The 14,299-nt window shown below is 44.3% G+C and overlaps 9 protein-coding genes across 9 annotated transcripts; all 9 read right to left on the reverse strand. All coding sequences in view use genetic code 12, as the record gives it.

The window, feature by feature from the left end:
• Positions 1-8: 8 nt before the first annotated feature.
• LODBEIA_P25950 (uncharacterized protein) lies at positions 9-3,539 on the reverse strand (the record flags this gene model as incomplete). The annotated part of the gene is made up of 2 exons (XM_066972611.1): positions 9-3,149; positions 3,483-3,539. The coding sequence occupies 2 exons, from the start codon at positions 3,537-3,539 to the stop codon at positions 9-11; spliced, it is 3,198 nt and encodes a 1,065-aa protein (XP_066829533.1).
• Positions 3,540-3,682: 143 nt separating this feature from the next.
• On the reverse strand, positions 3,683-4,219 carry LODBEIA_P25960 (uncharacterized protein; the record flags this gene model as incomplete). Its single annotated transcript, XM_066972612.1, has 1 exon — positions 3,683-4,219. One exon carries the CDS (start codon positions 4,217-4,219, stop codon positions 3,683-3,685), a length of 537 nt encoding a protein of 178 aa, XP_066829534.1.
• A 358-nt stretch (positions 4,220-4,577) lies between these two features.
• LODBEIA_P25970 (uncharacterized protein) lies at positions 4,578-5,441 on the reverse strand (the record flags this gene model as incomplete). The annotated part of the gene is made up of 1 exon (XM_066972613.1): positions 4,578-5,441. One exon carries the CDS (start codon positions 5,439-5,441, stop codon positions 4,578-4,580), a length of 864 nt encoding a protein of 287 aa, XP_066829535.1.
• Positions 5,442-5,806: 365 nt separating this feature from the next.
• Positions 5,807-6,663, reverse strand: LODBEIA_P25980 (uncharacterized protein; the record flags this gene model as incomplete). Its single annotated transcript, XM_066972614.1, has 2 exons — positions 5,807-6,537; positions 6,627-6,663. 2 exons carry the CDS (start codon positions 6,661-6,663, stop codon positions 5,807-5,809), a joined length of 768 nt encoding a protein of 255 aa, XP_066829536.1.
• A 285-nt stretch (positions 6,664-6,948) lies between these two features.
• Positions 6,949-7,758, reverse strand: LODBEIA_P25990 (uncharacterized protein; the record flags this gene model as incomplete). Its single annotated transcript, XM_066972615.1, has 1 exon — positions 6,949-7,758. The coding sequence occupies one exon, from the start codon at positions 7,756-7,758 to the stop codon at positions 6,949-6,951; it is 810 nt and encodes a 269-aa protein (XP_066829537.1).
• Positions 7,759-8,481: 723 nt separating this feature from the next.
• On the reverse strand, positions 8,482-8,892 carry LODBEIA_P26000 (uncharacterized protein; the record flags this gene model as incomplete). Its single annotated transcript, XM_066972618.1, has 1 exon — positions 8,482-8,892. One exon carries the CDS (start codon positions 8,890-8,892, stop codon positions 8,482-8,484), a length of 411 nt encoding a protein of 136 aa, XP_066829538.1.
• Positions 8,893-9,704: 812 nt separating this feature from the next.
• Positions 9,705-10,460, reverse strand: LODBEIA_P26010 (uncharacterized protein; the record flags this gene model as incomplete). The annotated part of the gene is made up of 1 exon (XM_066972619.1): positions 9,705-10,460. One exon carries the CDS (start codon positions 10,458-10,460, stop codon positions 9,705-9,707), a length of 756 nt encoding a protein of 251 aa, XP_066829539.1.
• Positions 10,461-10,734: 274 nt separating this feature from the next.
• On the reverse strand, positions 10,735-11,556 carry LODBEIA_P26020 (uncharacterized protein; the record flags this gene model as incomplete). Its single annotated transcript, XM_066972620.1, has 1 exon — positions 10,735-11,556. The coding sequence occupies one exon, from the start codon at positions 11,554-11,556 to the stop codon at positions 10,735-10,737; it is 822 nt and encodes a 273-aa protein (XP_066829540.1).
• A 308-nt stretch (positions 11,557-11,864) lies between these two features.
• On the reverse strand, positions 11,865-12,689 carry LODBEIA_P26030 (uncharacterized protein; the record flags this gene model as incomplete). Its single annotated transcript, XM_066972621.1, has 1 exon — positions 11,865-12,689. One exon carries the CDS (start codon positions 12,687-12,689, stop codon positions 11,865-11,867), a length of 825 nt encoding a protein of 274 aa, XP_066829541.1.
• Between the last annotated feature and the right edge of the window lie 1,610 nt (positions 12,690-14,299).

The raw sequence follows: 14,299 nt of genomic DNA on the forward strand, positions 1-14,299 counted from the left end.
TTGTACTCTCACTTTGTGTATCCGTGCACCGCGAGCCAATCGTAGATCAACTTTGAATCACGTTGGGCCCATTTACCCTTGGCGGAAATGATATCCAACGACTGTGCCAATCCCTGGTTATAACCCGTTGTGTCCTTTTGGCTAAAGAATTTCTCCACGCGTTGCTTTTGCTCTTCTTTAGTGAATCCAGACGTAGCCAACGTCACCACTGACCCCAACATGGACAAGCCAGGGGGCAAGATCTGGTAAACCTTGTCCCAGTTGACAGTTAACCAGTCCCATAGTTTCTCAACACCTTCCTTGTGGGCTCTGAGTCCCTGCATGGGGATGTAGATGTCCTGTTGCTTCACCACGTCCGATTGCAACAACAAGCCAGCGACCTTATCCATGATTTCCGGTTTCTTGAACCTACCAAATGCACGCAACGCGGCGATTTTCTCCTCGACGGATTGCGGGTTCTTGTATATAGCAAACAACTGGTCAAAAGTGGCTGCGTCGCCTTCCTTGGCGTTGATGTTGAAGATCGTAGCTCTCAAATTGGGGTGGATGGCCTTTTTGTCTCCGGCGACAAACTTTTTAAATGCATCGCGGGCATATGCAACTGCTTTTGGGTCATCTGCGTTGGCGGCGGAAGCGAAAAGCGATGATTTCAATTGTTGATCTGCAAACGTGTCCGTTTCTTTAAACTCCCATCCAATCTCGTTCAATTTGGCGCCAATCAAGTCACGGGTGAATGTTTTCAATGCGTTATTGGTGGCTTCGTCTTCAAACATCAATGCTGCCTTCATTGATCCGATCCTGCTGAGGATCTCGTCCCACACGACATAGTTTGACTCTTGAGACCACGACTTGACCAAGTCCAACAAGCTTGAAGTTTTAATGAATCCCGAAGAGGCCAAAGAACCGGCATCGGCAACTAAGCCTACACGGTCCTCGACTGAAAGTTTGCCGTCGACACCTGCTTGGCCGAGTTTTGTCCATCTTGCAGGATCATAGGCGGTACGGTAGATACCAGCTTGGTCTCCATTGATTTTGAAAAAATCATCATTACCATCCTTTTTACCTGGCAATTTGAATGTCTTTGTTCTTTCATCCAAAACTAAAGACTCATCTAAACCCTCGCTTGTTTTCAATCCCAAAAAGACCGGGTAGATGACTTTATCTTCTTCGGGCTTGACATCACCAGTAGCCAAGAATCTGTTCTGGGTAACTTTAATTTCATCGCCAGACTCTTCAACTTTAACAATTGGGAATCCAATGTTTTTAGTCCAGATGTCCATAACAGTAACAACATCCTTGCCGGAAACTTCACCCAATGCTTGCCACAAATCAGACGTCTTGGTATTGCCCCACTTGTGCTTTTTCAAGTAGTTTGAAACTCCCTTAATAAAGACATCCTCGCCTAACCATCTTGAAATCATCTTTAACAAAGAGGAACCTTTACTATATGAAATGGCATCAAAGATTTGATTGATTTCATCTGCTCTCTTGACGGGGACTTCGATCGGATGAGAAGCTCTCAACGCATCCAAAGTTAAAGCATGTTGCAACGAGTCGGAAACATACGATTCCCAAACTTTCCAATCTGGATATAACGAGTCACAAGCATACCACGACATCCAAGTGGCAAAGCCTTCATTTAACCACAAGCCATCCCAAAAGTCCATGGTGACCAAGTTACCAAACCATTGATGGGCCAATTCGTGCATGACAACCTCAGTGACTCGTTGTTTAGTGTTGACATTGGTATTTTCCGGGTCGATTAAAAGGTCAACGGTTCTGTAAGTGATCAAGCCAAAGTTCTCCATGGCACCTGCTGAAAAATCATGGATTGCCACCATGTCACATTTGGGCAATGGGTAAGGAATATCAAACTTCTTATCGAAAAACGCCAAGGTCTTTGCTGCAATATCAGCGGAATACTGTCCCAAATGCTCAGAGCCAGGTGTAGCGTAAACTTTTATCGGGACACGATACGAGTTGTTTTCAACATATCTCAAGTCGCCAACAATGAAAGCAACCAAATAAGTCGACATCAAGGGGGTTGTGTTGAAGATGACTTTCTTTTTGTGGCCCTCCAACAACTCCGTTTCCTTTTCATCCATGTTGGACAAACACACGAGATCCTTATCGGCAATCAACTTGATGGTGAACTTGGCTTTTGCTGCCGGCTCATCATATGAAGGGAAAGCTCGACGGCAATCGGTTGGTTCCATTTGCGTGGTAGCGAGATATTTGGTCTTGCCGCCTTCTCCGTCTTGATACGAGGAGCGGTAAAAGCCAGCCATCTTGTCATTTAGTTCACCAACGAATTTCAAGTGCAATTGAGCAGTTGAGTTTTTGACCAAATGATCGGGCAACTTGAAAGTAACCGTTTGCTTCTTGGTGTTGTACGAAATATCCGTGATTGGCACGTCGTCAACTTTAGCTTCCTTCACGTCAATTTCCAACGAGTTCAAAGTGATGAAATCTGTTCTCTCCTTAACTTCGAAATCAATTGTCTCTTCACCGTTGAATTTAAAAGTTTCGAAATTGGGTTCGAGCGTAAGATCATAATGCAAGGGTTTAACGTTTGTTGGTAACACTTCTCGTTCTGTGGGCACCAATTGGGCGCCGGACCCTTCTTTCTCCAACTGTCTGCACATTGAGCAATTCCTAGTAAACGTTAGCTGTTGGTGTCTTTGATCTTGCTGCTGGCAAGAAAACCGTGTGGTGGCGATATGAGAAGTCTGAATTGTGGTGGTGGTGGTGTGTCTCGTGTCATTTATACCCCGAAAATTGTAAATTCGCGGTGTTGAAAAATTACTCGCCGTGTAATTACCGTACGCACCACCACCAAACGCGCCGCCGCCACCGCCAAAACCACCACCGCTAAAGAAAGTGACAGCGGAGTTTGTATAGTTGGTGTAAACCTCCACCAACGACGACGAGGTCACCGTTGTGGTGGTGGTTGTCGTATGCAAGTAGTGTCTAGCGCCCATCGACCCGATGGAATACAAGTTGAATCCAAATGGTCCGAGACATGTGGCCTGTGTCTCCAAACAGAGAGCCCGTGCAAGCCAATACATCGTTTCGCCGCCCCCTTTTCTTTTGGCCCGTTTGAGCCTCTTTTCGTTCTTTTTGTTATGAGGCAGAAAGCAAAAAGAGGGCTGTTTGACGAGCGTTTCGTAAATCTTTTTTTTTGGGGGTTCTTTAGCGTTGTTTTTTTTCTTCTGCCGCTTGTCAAAGACAATGCAGTTAGAGGTTGGTGGAGATCTGGATCTCACGTAGGAGGGAACTCCCGAGTGGCGTGTGACGTGCCGTTTCATGAGAAGGGTCGAAGAAGCCGAGTTGTGGTCCAAAACCGGTTGTAGACGGAGTGGAGAGGCTGCTGGGTTAAACGGGTCGCTTGTTGATACTCTTTTTTCAAAGAGAAGGAGACAGAGAACGGGCCTTGGGTAGAGGGTAAAGAAGGGGAGGAGGCAATTCAATACGGCATATACTTCGCCAACAACCTCATACTGGCACGGCCCTTCACTGGCACGGCTCTTCACTGGCATTTGGCTAATACACTCCCGGGGCTCTTTGATCTAGAGGTGGTTTTTTTTTTTTTTTGTCTGTGCTGAACCCTCTGGTGATTCATCTGGGGACACCATTTTTGTTCATTACTATACTGGTAAAATTACTGCTATACACCACTCGGCTAACCAGTTCTTTGAAGTATATGAATGCCGCTGTCGGTTTCAATAACATCACTGATTTCGCCAACATGTAAGCCAAAAGCCGTAGTTTCAAACGCTGGCTGCATTTCGCGCTTCCCGAAAAATCCCAAATCGCCACCGCGGGAATGGGAACTGCAGTCGCTTTCAGTTTCAGCAATGTCAGCAAAGGTAGCTTCGCCATTCAAAATCTTGACTAGATGCTTTTTGGCCACAGCGATGGCTTCATCTCGTGATATCAGTATTCCATCCGGTGATTTCCATGATTTGGGCTTTCTCGATGAGCTGTTCTTAATGAGAATATGGCTTATCCTCACTTTCCCTTCTTCATTAGCAAGTGGTTTATAGCCGTTGTTCTTCAATCTCTGTATATACAAAGCTAACTGTTCTTTATTGGTGCCGTAGGGAGGATCCCACGACGATTCTTTCGTCGATTGGTTTAAATAGTATTCTTTATTGTGTGTTTTCGAGATCTTGATGGTCCAATTGGGTGGTAAGCCCGTGCTTGTACTTGTACTCATGTTCCTTCTTTTCTTTTCTAATTCGCCTGGTCGGTGGGTGTAATTGCTGTTGGCTACAAGGCTTGTGTGAATAGTAAGCAGATGTAAGTGTTGTTTTGAAGACGAAAATCTCGGATGTGGTGTACCTTTTTTTTTTCTACACGGCGGTCACGTGCTGTTCCAAAACATAGATCACCAATGATGTAAACCATCATCATCATCATCACGGGTCCAACAGAGGCAATCGCTGCAAAGTCAGTCTATCGATGAATATATGTAAATATAAATAATCGTATGCGGTCTCTATCTCTACTTTTATTGTTTATTTCAAGAAAATAAAAAAATGGAAAACGATTGTACGGGAATAGTTTAGTCTACTTTAGATACCTCTAGCTTTCAATGCGTCTAGAACTTGTGAAGCAACAACGTTAACGGGATGATCACATTGGACTTTAACAACTCTGCCTTCTTTGTCGAAGTAGTCAACCACGGGCATCGAAGTGTCGATAAAAGTCTTGAACCTCTTCTTTATGCTTTCGATATTGTCATCTGCGCGACCACTAGTCTTGCCCCGCTCTAATAATCTCTTCAACATCACCGACTCGGGACACTCGAAAAACAAGGTGAATGCAGACTTGGCAATGGTGTTTTCAAACGTGAATGCTTGGTCCATCTTTCTCGGGAACCCATCAACCAAAAACTTGCTTTTCCCATGCTCATAGTTTTCCTTGATGGCGTTCTTGAGCAATTGAACCGTGACTTCTTGTGGCACGATGGTTCCTTCCTTGATACATTGGGCAATTAGCTGGCCGTATTGGGACCCCGACCGATTCTGTTCTGCTCGAAGCAAGTCTCCAGCTGAAAGATGAACAAACCCTTTTTCCTGGACGAGTTTGTCGCATTGTGTTCCCTTGCCCGAACCGGGTCCTCCAAGCACAAAGATGACTGAGATTTTGCCAGGGGGGAATTCTGGTGACGATGATGATTCAAAGGTTGATGCTGGTTCAAATGCAGATTTTGGCTGCTCTGTTCTATAATATGCAGCCGCAATGGTTGACCCAAGTGCCAAAACACCCATTACAATCAATACTTGAGCTTTTGATTTATCGGATGGAGGTGGCGGTGGTGGTGTCGATGATTTTGTCGATTGAAATCTTTGAGATACCGATGACCTTGGCCTGAAATTAGGTTTATACAAGTTCCTAGCTAGTGATCTAGCAAACACTGATTGCCTTGACAACATTGTCGGTTATGTTGAGCTGAGGCTCTGTGGTTGTTGGCTAGTTTCACGATGACTTAAAAAAGAAGAAACAAAGGAAATGTTCAACTGTTGGTTTATGAATTGCGTGATGTTTCTCCCTCTCTCTGCTGGAAGTGAGACCAGCTGCCGATAGATCGCGTACCGTTTCTACGACCAAAGAGATCCCCTTCCAAATTTTTTTTTTTTTTATTTTGGCCGAGATCGCAGTCCCTTTTAGAAAATAATTCAATCTACTCTCAATCTACCCGTAACCTTAATATTCCAAAATCTTGTCGATACCTCTCTATATCAATCACTTGGTGATCTATATATAAATATGTGTGTGTGTGTGTTTGGAGTGCTTTACATCATTTCCGGTATGACGAGAGCTTTTCATCGTTGTATCTCAAAAACTGACCATTGACTTCCTCCGGCCATCCTTTTAAAGCCAAATTAGCCAACACAGCACCAGGCTCATCGGCGTCAACCAATTGCTTATTCTTATGCAAGTCAATGAATCTTTGCCATACCTCAGGATTCATTCCAACGCCGTGTTTTTCTCTGATTTCCTTTTGCATATCGGTAGCAACAACTCCGGGAGCTATGGAAATGGCTTGGACTCCCGAGTTTTTCTCTTCGGTAGCTAGTGACAATATGAGGTGGTTCAAGGCGGCTTTCGAGCTTCCGTACGCGTACCATCCGCTATATGCTGAAGTCGCGGCGCCGGAACTCACAGCAACAACGTTACCTTTCGTCTTTTGCAACTCGGGCAACGCGTGTTGAATCAACTGCACGACGGAAAACAAGTTGATGTCATACAATTTCTTCCAATCCTCAATTGCCGTCTCTTCGATCTTGCCCACTGGATCAATGACTCCGGCATTGGCGATCACCGAGTTCAACTGGCCAAACTTGGAAATGGCTGTCGCTACTGCCTGCTTGGAAGTTTCCGATGCTGTCACGTCGCCGGCAACAATCTCGACTCTATCCTTGCCGTATTTGGTTTGCAATGCAACGAGTGCTTCTTTTGACCTGGCAACGGCAACGACTTTTGACCCCTTGTTTTGCAAAAGAATATCGACAATTGCTTCACCGATCCCTGCAACAATTTTTCAATTAGTTTCGCAATTCTGGCAAATTTTTTAAATTAGTCTTAGCTATGACTTGAGTTAGCAAGTTGACACATACCCCTTGACGCTCCCGTTACAATTGATACGTGTGACATAGTTTTAGAGGTGTTTCTTGAGAATGAAATTGAGATATGGCGGGTTGTTCTCTACCTTGCTTCTTTCTCTATTTTCGTTGTTCTTTTTCCTTCCTTTTTTATTTTCCTATTTGAGCGGTGGACGGAGAATTATAATTCCAATTGCGCTTCTGTATGAAAGAAATCTAGAGAAGATCGAAAATCCCATGGAATCGGTTACCATGTCCCTGATAGAAAAACATTTGCCTGTAATTTGTTAATGTACAGGTTATTGTAAATGTGTATTCAAATATATGTTCTCCACTTCTAAAAGTGAGAAGCGGGGCTGTTCAAACGAGCACCGCCATCAACCGGTAAATCGACTCCGTTTATATAGTTGGCCTGTTTCGAGCAGAGGAACAACAAGGCAGCTTGCAAATCTTCCTTTTCGCCCAATCTACCTCTGGGGTTAGTTTCTCTAAGCAATTGGCCTCCCATGTCGATTAAACCCTGAGCCATCTTTGTTGGGAAAAAGCCTGGCAAGATATTGTTGACATTGATGTGTCTTGGGGCAAATTGAACGGCCAAGTTTCTACCCAAGTGGGACACAGCTGCTTTCGAGGCCAAGTAGCCGTAGGTTCCCACGGCATCGTTGTTCAAGACACTGATGATCGAGGACATGATGATGATTCTGGAAGGGTCTTCGTTTGTGGCGGCTTTTTCCAATAGTGGAGTAAACAATTTGATGGTGTGGAAAACGGCAACAATGTTTAGATTGATCACCTTTTTGATGGCCTTGATGTCGTGGTCTTCCAATGGAGCGCCCCAAGTGGCTCCGGCATTGGCAATCAAGATGTCGACTTTATCAACTTGCTCAGCAACCTCTTCATAGAATTTCTCGCACTGGGCCTCATCTGATAAATCCGCGGGGATGGCAATGATCTTGACCAGTTTGCCGTTTTTTTTAGCCACTTCTTCTAGGTGTGTTTTGGCATCTTCACAAGCCTTGGCTTTTCTCGACGTAACAACCACCGTCTTTGCTCCATTTTCGACTAGAGCTTCGGCACAGTGCATACCCAACCCACGAGTTCCTCCGGTGACAACGGCGATCTTACCGTCAACATTGAAATCGACCATCTTGACCTTACCTTTATCTTTTTTCCTAAAAAACTGAAAAAAACTACTAGAGGTGTTTGGTGCCTTCCTGGGGGGAAAGAAAAGTGGCGCTGAAAAGTTGAATTTCTATTGCTGTCAGCAGTAAAGGGAAACCGGGGAAATCTCAGATTTGCGGAGAACGAGAAACAGCGAGCCACTAAGGGGTTGAGGCGAAGGGGGGGGCGGGCCCAAGGGGGAGGCCCAAGGGGGAGACTTACTAACAAAACAAGGGACGGATAAATTTCGCTGTTCTCGTGTATAGGGGGAACCGCGACATCTCCACTTTTTCGGCTAATTGGAAACTCGAGCACTATTTCAACCAACAGCACTTGAGGTTCGAGCCCAAGGGGTACCCCCCTGAAGTCTGAAGAAGTCCAGTCCGTAGAGTACAATCGTAACCCTGGACCGAGTTTCCAAAGCATAGATGTCAATGTCAGTGTAGCGGAAAAAATTTGAATATCCATACCACTTGTTTCCAAACAAAATATATTTTTTACTTTTTTGGAAGCAAAACGGCACCAATATTGTTCACTGGTTGCAAAATAATTCTCCTTCTACGCAAACAACAAATCGATGAAAGAAATGAACTTTTAATGTATATTGGGTCGTAATTTTTTCCTATGGATCAACCTTGCTAGTACACGTACCAAGGAATCCGACCCCCCGTTGTCAAATGACAAGTGAAGCAAGCCGATAATGTTCGAACTAAAAAATCAACCTAATTAACCAGCAGCTAATTGTTTCCCAAACAAGCAGTACCAACCAAGCAGCAGAATTCAAGCAGACAGCAACGCCAAAAGTCAAGATTAGCGAAGACCGAACTACAGCCGCATGGAAGATGCGTGAGTCGGAAACGTGCATGAGCTTGTCCTCTTCTTCTTTTCCATCACCGTCGATGCCGGTGCCCCTAGTTCTCGTGAGCGTGGGCAATTTTTCATTTCTTATTATGTGGTGATTTCTGCCAGCGAGAATGGTGGATTCGAAATCTCTCGCTTGTACACTGGGGATTCTCAATTTCACCAAGTTGACTCCATTGACTATTTGCTCTTCTTCCCGTTGTTTGGAGCCGACCACGGCGGTGGACGCACCGCCTTTGGTGATCTGTTCAACAGCCATTGTTCTTTTCTACTCTCGTTTCTTTTTAAACAACAAAGAGATGTCAAGATGAGAGTAAGAAACAGAAAGAGAGAGGGCGAAGGGGGGTTAGGGGCCGTTTTTTTTCGAATCTGGGAGGAAGATTGCAGCCTTTTAATATCAGCTGCTTTTCATCAGTTTCGTTTCTGGCCATGTCTTTTGCTGATTGCAGTTTGCAAATAGCAATTCCTACGAAGGGGCATCTCTTGCAGAATATTGTGAACATGTTACCTTTTATAGACATAAACTCGGAGCGTAGCTAACAGGTGTTGGAAAAAGGGTTGTTGGGGTGGTGGCTAAACAAAAATCTGAAAAAAAAAAAATATCGTGAAGTCAGCCAAGTTTAAAATGAGTCCCTGTCGTAGCGGAGACCACCACCCATAATCGCACCCTCCCTTGTTCTCTCCCAGGGACAAGGCGCATTGGAGTCAATGGTGGATTACCAAGATGGAAAAAGACAGGAAGTCAAATTCGAAACAAGAAAGATGGAGAGAAAGATAGAAAGAGGGTAACTTTTGAATTTAAAACTGCAAAAAACAAAGAAAAAGGATTTTAAAAAAGAGAATATAATTAAAAATTTTGGTCTTGTAAACCCCCCCCCCTCGAATGGTATAGTTGGATAAGAAGGAAGCTTAAGTTCAATACCCTATAAAGGTAACGAATTTTCCCTCCAGTAATCCAAATTTCTCTAATTCTGTTCTGCCCTCTTCCCCCCCTGAATTCATTCTTTTCTTAGCCTTCCCCCCCTAGTGGAGAGTTGACGGTAACGCTTTTTTCTCTTTGCATCGACAAAATCACTTAGCCCTGACCAAGATTGTTCTGCGCACCCTTGCCAAGTGGAAATCTCTAACTGAAGACCACCATACGTCCGGATCAAGGTTCATTTCATCGTCAGCGCGAATGAGCACTTGATCTACTTTGGCAAATTTGCATTTTTGTTCGTAATAACTTACTAATTCATGCTCAACGACACAATCAGCAATAATAACGAGCTTACCATTATTTTCTTCTTGGTTCTCTTTTTGGGCTCGGCCCCGGTTAAGCATTTCTAAGGGCAAGACTTGTTCATTCAAGACATAGTTGAGAAATCTATAGCCCATAGTCGGCATAAACGAAGCGACGCAAGTCAATTCAAACGCGTTTGGCTCATTGTCCATTGAAGCAAATGCCAATGTCGCGATGCATGAGTCGAGCGTGTCTTCAACGAGGTGGAAATCGCTCGCGACGTATTCGACGGCAACATCCGCAAACTGCAATTGCTTAAACGGGACATCGCAATTGAAACTGGAATCAAGATCTTCATTTGCAAAGTCTCTTTTCCCATGTTTCAAATCTTCGTCCATCAAGAGGTACATGATAAACACCGAGTCTCCATTTGCGGATATGCCCAAATCTCGCAACACCGTTTCTGGAGACAAGATCCTGGGTGAAGTGATGACATTGTATTTCTTGCGCGCTTTACTGTAGCCCTTGTTGATCAAGTTCCTGATAACGTGGAACAGTTGATTTGGCTGCAAAAACCATGCTGTGTCAAATGCAAGTATATGCATAATTGGGGGTTTTTTGTTCAACGGCTATGATTTGAAAACAAAAAAGAGAGCAAAATTGATTAAATGATTGGGGGGATTCGAAAGCAGGGTCCAAAGTGAGCGCAATCCTTGAAAACACTAGCCACCACCACCAACCATAACCCCCCCCCCCCCCACCTTTACATCCCCCACACCTCTTTTTAGGCTGCTTTGCAAAGATGAATATGGGTTTTAAACATTCATTCTCCCTCTAAAAAAGAAAAAGAAAAGAACTAGTTCTGTCATAATGACTCTATTACGCTACTTCTATAACTCTATAAATATACGAAATATGGAAATCTCTATTTGCAACAACCGTCTTTTCAGCAACGAGATAAGTTGCAGCACCATCCAGGTTGACCTTAATATGCGTATCCTCTTCCTGCGGCAGCTTTTGGAAACCGCATTTTGCAAGATAGTACTGTTCGAGATTATGCTCAACAATGTAATCCGCGTGGATGATGATCGCATCGAGCTCCTTGAGTTTAGTGGATGTGCTCAAAATTTGAAACAAGTCTGGCGATAGCAAAAGATGGTCAATGACGTAGTTGAGAAACCTTGCAGCTGCGTTTCTCATAAACGAGCAGAATGCCGTCAATTCGTAAACTTTAGCTCTGGTCTCCGAACTCTGGAATAATTGACCGTGGTATGTCTTCAACGCGAGTGCAACTAAACAGCGCCTCACTACACGATCATCCATCTCAAAGGAATCATCAGCGATGGTGATCTTGGCATCGTCCAAACGCGACAAGTCGAACTTCGAAATGAACTCCTCAGTGATGTCGCAATCAAAGCATGCCTCAACTTGTCTCTCTTTAAAGTTCCTCACGCCATTTTGTTCTTCAAACTGGTGGATCTCGTTACAACCACCAAGCAACAAATAAAAACAACATTCATCGTTGGGGCTAATGTACAAATCTTTCAATAGCGAGGTCTCCGTGTAGATTCGCGGTGTTTCAATGAGCTTGAATTGGTGTTGGGGCTTGTCGTATGCCTTGTTTATCAAGCACTGGAGCTCGAGGAACGCCGTTCTTGATTTAAACCAGGAGTAGGGCAAGATCAACACCTCGAGAGCCATTTATATGGTATCGCTGGAATGGCTGCTGCTCTTCAATATGGAAGTGAAAAATTGTATCAACGAGGGGGGTGGGGAAAGAAGCTAGAATGTAAGGAATGAGTCCTATGATCAACGGCATAGCGGCTGTATTTATATCGAGCGGTGGAATCCTTTGCATTGTCTTTTCAAGAAAATGAGTCAGTCTTGATAAGATCGAAGCTCCGTCATGGTGATCTTGAGGAATCAGTCACCACGAAAAAACATATCAATTTTGAAAGCAACTTCTCATGATGTGTATTCTCAACACATCTTTTTTTCGATTTATAATTCTATAACTCTATGACCCTATAAACAAAGGCGAGGTGGAATGGTCTCTTGGCATATACATCAATGGCAGCAGCATATAGATTCTCATCAATTTCAACCAATAGCTGATCCGAGTCGCTCTCTACAAACTCCAAAACTTCAGTGTAATAAGGAAGCAAGTCATGCTCAATAATGCAATCGCCATGAAGAACAATCTTGTCACACTTGGCAAGCTCTCGCTGCGCGCTTGAAACAAGTGGAAAATAAACCGGATCAGTCAAGATCTTGTCAATGACAAAATTCATAAACATGGGAGCTCCGCCCTTGATATAGGACGTAAACGCAGTGAGCTCGAGTTGACATGCACGTTTAGCTACGTGCGCCACGGGCGGTCCGTGATACGATCTGAACGCAAGGGAACCAAGACACCGCAGCAACATTTCACCCAGAAACTGCCAATTCGTTTGCGCTACTGTAACTTTGGCATCTTGCAACGTTTCCCAATCGAAATAATGGCGATACTGCTGCGGAATATCGCAACTGTAGCTCGTGGCGACGTTGGTGTCGTCAAAATCCCGCTTGAACCCAGCTTGGACCACCAAGCTGGCAAATGTGTTTCTGTCTCCGAGGAGAAGAAAGAAACAAATGTCATCATTTGGCGCTACCGCGAGGTCCTTGAAGAAATTCTGAGGCGATGTGATTCTTGGACTTTGAATCACATCATATTTCAATCTGGGTTTATCGTAGGATTTGTTGATTAGCTTGGTCAAGTTTTCAAGTGATTGTGGTAGTGTTGGCGATGAGGAACGGAACCAGGTGCGAGGTAGTAGCACCACTTCGAATGACATCTTTCCCGATAGTAAACCTTGATGTTATATCATGTTACTGCGTTGGCGTTCTTGTTCTCGTTGTTGATGCGGTGTTGAAATTTTGAAAAACCCTCTCTATGCATCCACGGTTATCTCAGATCTCACTTGTATGACTATTTTATTTTTTCATTTTTTGTATTCCGTGGTGGTTCCGGGAATGGGAGGTTCAAGGACCACTGCGCGATTCCAATCTCAACAGACCAACAGGGTGCAAACTATGCCTTTTGTCGTTTGAGCCCATGCAACTAAATTTGAACAAAAAGCCCGGTTCTTAAGCCGATGCATCTTTCAGTTGTTGACCTTATACGACAGGACGAAAAACTCCAAATTCTAGAATCCCTCTCGTTTGGGACAACTTGCTCCTAACCAAAAGGAACCAGAGGCTTAGTTCTGTCAAACACACTGGATGTGCGATTATAACCAGAAACTCCGACTCTCGCACAATTTGCTGAGACCAGCAACTACAACAACAACAACAACAACAACACGAGGTATTGCAATTGCGTCGTCGCGACACGTCTAAAAACTCATTTAGACGTGTATAACTCGTCCTCGTCCTCGTCCTCTATTTTTCTTTTCAAATGTATCGAAACCGAAAACAAATACAGACGTGCATTTTCCATTTCTCTCAACGTGTGAAAAGAAGAGGCTCTAACCTCGCGCAACTCCAATGAGCTCACACAACTATCCAAGAAAACAAGTTGTAGCTTTTGTTCCCGCTACTTTTTTCCACGTTTCAAGACGATGCTACTTCTGCAGTAAAAAACAAAAAGCATGGGGACATGGTCTGAGCTGGATCAAAAGTTCCCGCAACGAAGCAGAGGGAAGAAATCAGACCATTAGAGAAGAAAATGCGCAAGCTCGTTGACGCTGTTCCCCAGATTTCGGAAAAACCTTTGCTTACGGGTTAAAGAAAAGGGGGGTTATGGAGGTGGGGAAGATGCCGCTCTCGAGGTGCATGTGGTAGCGGAAGTGGACGTAATTAGTCCGCGGGGAGGGCCAGCGAGGGGAGGAAGCTCTTTGACGGAATTCGCCTATAATTGTCGCGCACTACTACATCAACCACCATTTAGAGACTCGTGATTTAGCCACACTTGGTTGCAAAGAGAAGTGTCTGCTTCAGCAACTATCGCAATGTTGTAGAACGGGCCGCGATATCTACATAATGTCGTTCATCGTATACACTGACCTTCTTTATTTTTTGTTTGTTTTTGGCGGAGGTAAGCGATGCGAGGCAACTGGGGGGGGGGGATTATCACGCACGGAAATGCTCAATATCACCTCATTCTGTTCTCGCAGTCATCTCGTTTAGGGGGGGAATGAAATATAACTCTTCTATAACTCCAGCATGAGTAAAATAACATGAAGAAGAAGGGTGGAGGGGCAGAGAGAAAATAAGAACTATATTATTTAATACTGGGGTGGATGTAATGAGTTGTTGAGTGGTGAGTTGTGGCGGTGGTTGGTGGTGGCAATGGAGGGTATAAGCTGCCTCTTGCATGTCTCCCGTTACGAGCCAAAAAAAATCATGCGATCTTTTTCATTTAGGGCCAAAGATATACAAAATCGCCCCGTGTGCGGTTTGCTAC

This window comes from Lodderomyces beijingensis (genome assembly GCF_963989305.1).
Source record: "Lodderomyces beijingensis strain CBS 14171 genome assembly, chromosome: 3".
Classification (NCBI taxonomy): Eukaryota; Fungi; Ascomycota; class Pichiomycetes; order Serinales; family Debaryomycetaceae; genus Lodderomyces; species Lodderomyces beijingensis.